The sequence below is a fragment of the Callionymus lyra genome, chromosome 4, assembly GCF_982586985.1.
Source record: "Callionymus lyra chromosome 4, fCalLyr1.hap1.1, whole genome shotgun sequence".
NCBI classification, from domain to species: Eukaryota; Metazoa; Chordata; class Actinopteri; order Syngnathiformes; family Callionymidae; genus Callionymus; species Callionymus lyra.
Window position 1 is genome coordinate 29,948,443 of NC_141821.1, and position 3,802 is coordinate 29,952,244.

The 3,802-nt window shown below is 40.0% G+C and overlaps 1 protein-coding gene across 1 annotated transcript; it reads right to left on the reverse strand.

Moving 5' to 3' along the window:
* Positions 1 to 204: 204 nt before the first annotated feature.
* Positions 205 to 3,247, reverse strand: LOC148082469 (antiviral innate immune response effector IFIT1-like). Its single transcript, XM_087789658.1, has 2 exons — positions 3,127 to 3,247; positions 205 to 1,891 (listed from the first exon to the last, which is right to left on the reverse strand). The coding sequence occupies exons 1-2, from the start codon at positions 3,129 to 3,131 to the stop codon at positions 604 to 606; spliced, it is 1,293 nt and encodes a 430-aa protein (XP_087645784.1). The 5' UTR covers positions 3,132 to 3,247; the 3' UTR covers positions 205 to 603.
* Between the last annotated feature and the right edge of the window lie 555 nt (positions 3,248 to 3,802).

Consider the following 3,802-nt stretch of genomic DNA (forward strand, 5'->3'; position numbering starts at 1 on the left):
GTAGTTAATCACCATGTTATTTTGTTTGTTTATCATTTAGCTTTGTTGTTGTGTTTAGTGAATCATAAAATGTTCAAACGATTCAACAGAAAACTTGTGAATTCCTAAAACCTTTGTTTATTTGAACAACCACAACACTTTCTCCTAAACTGCACATTTCATACATTTAATGTCTTTTCGAAATACAACAAATGAAGCTTCATGACAAGTCAAACATAAACTCCTCCTTTATTACTTGTATTGACCGATTATTGTACATGAAATAAAACCCAGAGAGTAAAGTTCATGAGAAGCTGTGTGAACGTGCTTGTGTGTGTCGAATTCTCGCTTTGAGATTGTGTGAATTAAAACAAAATATACAAGAGACAAGATAAAACATAATTTTCATCGTACAGTCATACATTTGTTCAATAATAGGAATACACGTGGCTTTCATTCTGGTAAAGCACACACACACTTATCATGTATGTAAAATCTCGATTTGTTGGCTCTCTATGACAGTTGAAGTGGATCAAATGTGGGTGAGAGTCAGGACATGAACGTCTCCGAGGAATGTGTAACTTGACTATTTCCTCAAGAGAACTGAAGATACAGCAGTCAGGACTAATCTGGGGGAAGATTTTCCAGGCAAGCTTTGATTTCAGTGCAATTTGGGAATTTTGGATTATTTGCACTCTTCTTCAAGAACTGGATGCTGTTGTCACGGAAGAACGATCGTGGTTTCATATCAACTGCTTTCATGTTATATTCCGCTGATCTTTTGTAATCTCTAAGAGGGAAGAAGAGAAATTTTGCATAATGGTTGAAAATCATTTGTTTGTTTTGGTCATCAAGATCTCTTGCTAGAAGTTCCTGGTACATTTCCTCTCCTACCTTCGGATCTCTACGTCCTTGTATGGCTGCAAGATTACTTTCCTTTACCAGGCAAGTGTCAGGGTACAAAGCAATGACTTCCTGGTGTAGGTTTATGGCCCTGTTCATTGTATTGCTCCAACTATCGTATCGGGTGAAGATCTTCCAAAAGTGGCAGAGTGCAGCACACCTTTTCAGGTAGCGTTCATCTGGATGTTCTCTCAGGGCTTCTTCTGCCAGCTCAACTGCCTCATCAATGGAGACAAATTTTTTGTAAAATCTTATCATTGGTTTCAGACCACTGTAACTACTGACGGGGTTTCTTAGAACCTGCTCAGCCATCTCTCGGGCTTTGTCCCTAACATCTATACCTCCTTGTTGTCCATGATGAAGGTGTTTGACTGCAATGTACACGTTCTCTGGATCCTCTCGTCTGGCACGTTCTAATCTCTGCCAGGTGTCATCTGTCAGGGGAAGCTCATGCTTCTGAGCTCTGACTAATGCTAAGACGAGGGAGGTCTTCCACTCCACCCGCTCTGGTTCTCTCTCAATGGCAGCCAGAAAAAGTTCTTCAACCTTCTTCAGATGGTTGTCGACCAATGTCATCAGTGTCCAGGCCTTCTCGGCAGTCACCTCTGCGTGCAGGTCATCCTGGCTCACATTTGGGTGTTGACTCCTCAGATCTTCAACCTTTGATAGGTATCGCTCACTTTCTGACTGGTGTCCCATGAGATGGTGCAACCAAGCCAGGTTCCCGGAGTTCACCATCATCCAAGGACCCTCTTCAGTGTCGTGTCTGCGCTCCAACTCCTCTGTGGCCAGGTTAAGAAACCTCAAGGCCTCTTCATCTGAGCCCAGACGGCGATGAAGGTAACCCAGGAGGTTGTAGATGTGAGGTAGCCAACAGTTCCCTTCATCTGTGCCGATGTCCTCCAGATCATCCCTGACCACCCATGGTTTGATCTCCTGGGCGAGTTCCTCCCATGTGAAGTGACACTGCAGGGTCTTCAGTCTGGCCTCCATGTTTGTCTGACTCTCACTGTTGGAGACAAGTACACACTTTAGTACCACAGTGTTGTGTGTCCGTGTGTGTTTGCAATCATGAAACTGTGCAATCAACTTTAATTATTGTCTATTGCTTGTGTGTGTTTTTATATTTCTGTCGGCGCTAGTGTGTTCCTTCTTTAAAAAAAAAAGAAAATTAATAACAATAAATTAAATGTGTGTGCTTCTACCAGTTCTACATGTTCTACCAGTCTGTGGTGGCCAGTGTCCTGTTCTATGCTGTGGTGTGTTGGGGTGGAAATGTGTCCAAGAGGAGTGTCAACAGGTTGGACAGGTTGATCAGGAGGGCTGGTTCTGTGGTTGGAATGAAGCTGGACTCACTGGTGACAGTTGCTGAGAGGATTTCATTGAACAAACTACTGTCCATCATGGATGATGACAGTCATCCTCTGAACACTGTCATCAGTGAGCAGAGAAGCAGAATGAGTGCACGAATGCTCCTACCCAGGTGCAAAACAAATAGACTCAGGGACTCATTCATCCCTCGGGCTATTAAATTGTACAATTCTGAGTTCGGGGGCAGGAGTGGAGTGAAAGTATCTGGATGTTCTGTTCCATGTTAGTCTCTGTATCTTTGTCTTTGTTGTTTTTCTTTCCTTGACCTATGTCCTTTGTCTTTGTCTTTAGACTTAGATTGTGTCATCTTGTTCTTCCTCTTTATGTTCTTCTTATTTTATTTTTTATGTATTATTTTTTATTGTTTATGAAAAATTGCTGGCTATTGGTAAAAAACAATTTCCCAAAGGAGACCTCCTGAGGGATCAATAAAGTTTTACCTTACCTTACCTTACCTTACCTTTAAAAGAGTTAGGTGGAGGGCCAAAGGTCATGTGTAAAAGCCAGTATGTGATAGAAATAATGTTTAATGGTGTCATGTGTCACATGACTATGTGAATGTGTTGAGACATTGTCAAGTTGAGTTTTCTTACTTGTTTCTAAATCTTTTAGCTGCAAATCACTATACAGTTACCTTTAATATAACAAATTGCATTATACCTCTGTGTTTGTGCCTCTGTGCGTGCGTATGTGTGTTTGAGTGTTTGCCTATGTGTGTGTATGTGTGTGTGTGTGTGTGTGTGTGTGTGTGTGTGTCAAGGAAATAAAAAGTAGACAAACAATACTACTCTTACTTAATACTATGAATCATAAAGATGATTATTTTTACATTTAAAATCAATATATTTGAGTTATAAATGTAAATAAACTCACCTCATGATTGGTCAGTTTTCGTCTTCACTCTTTGTTTGTGTTTTCTTGTCAGTGCCTGGAGATCAACGAACCCCTTTATATAGAGTCAGACCAGGAGGTGTTGAGTCTGCGCACTGAAGGATCACTCTGAATCAGTTTTTATTTCACTGAACTGAAACTGAAACTGCTCAGAATCTTTGTGAATGTATTATTAAGTATGTGTTCATGGGTTCCTCTCATTCACTCACATATATTCTGTCTTGCTGCGACTAACGTTAACCTCAAAAAGAGGCCAAAAGTGTCACCAAGTGGCGAAACAAATTCAATAGAAGTCACGTATACATATATGACATCTAGTGGGTAATCGATGTTACTACAACAACATAGAATACTTCGTCTGTGAAAAGCCCTTGACAAATATATGAATTACTTACTTACTATTCAGATTCACCCAGAATCAAATAGTTCCCTCGTCTTTCGTCTTTTTCATAATTTCCTATTATTAACATCATCTGAAGGATCTGTAAGGAAATGACAACTTTACTGTAATCAATCATCTAGATTTAACACACATTTCAAATAGTCACTTGATTAACTGATAATCTTACATATTTAATTCATATTAAATAATCCTATTCTTGCATTGCATTCACTTAAACTAAACTCAGGTTCACAACTCAAAGGCCGAGGTCACAAA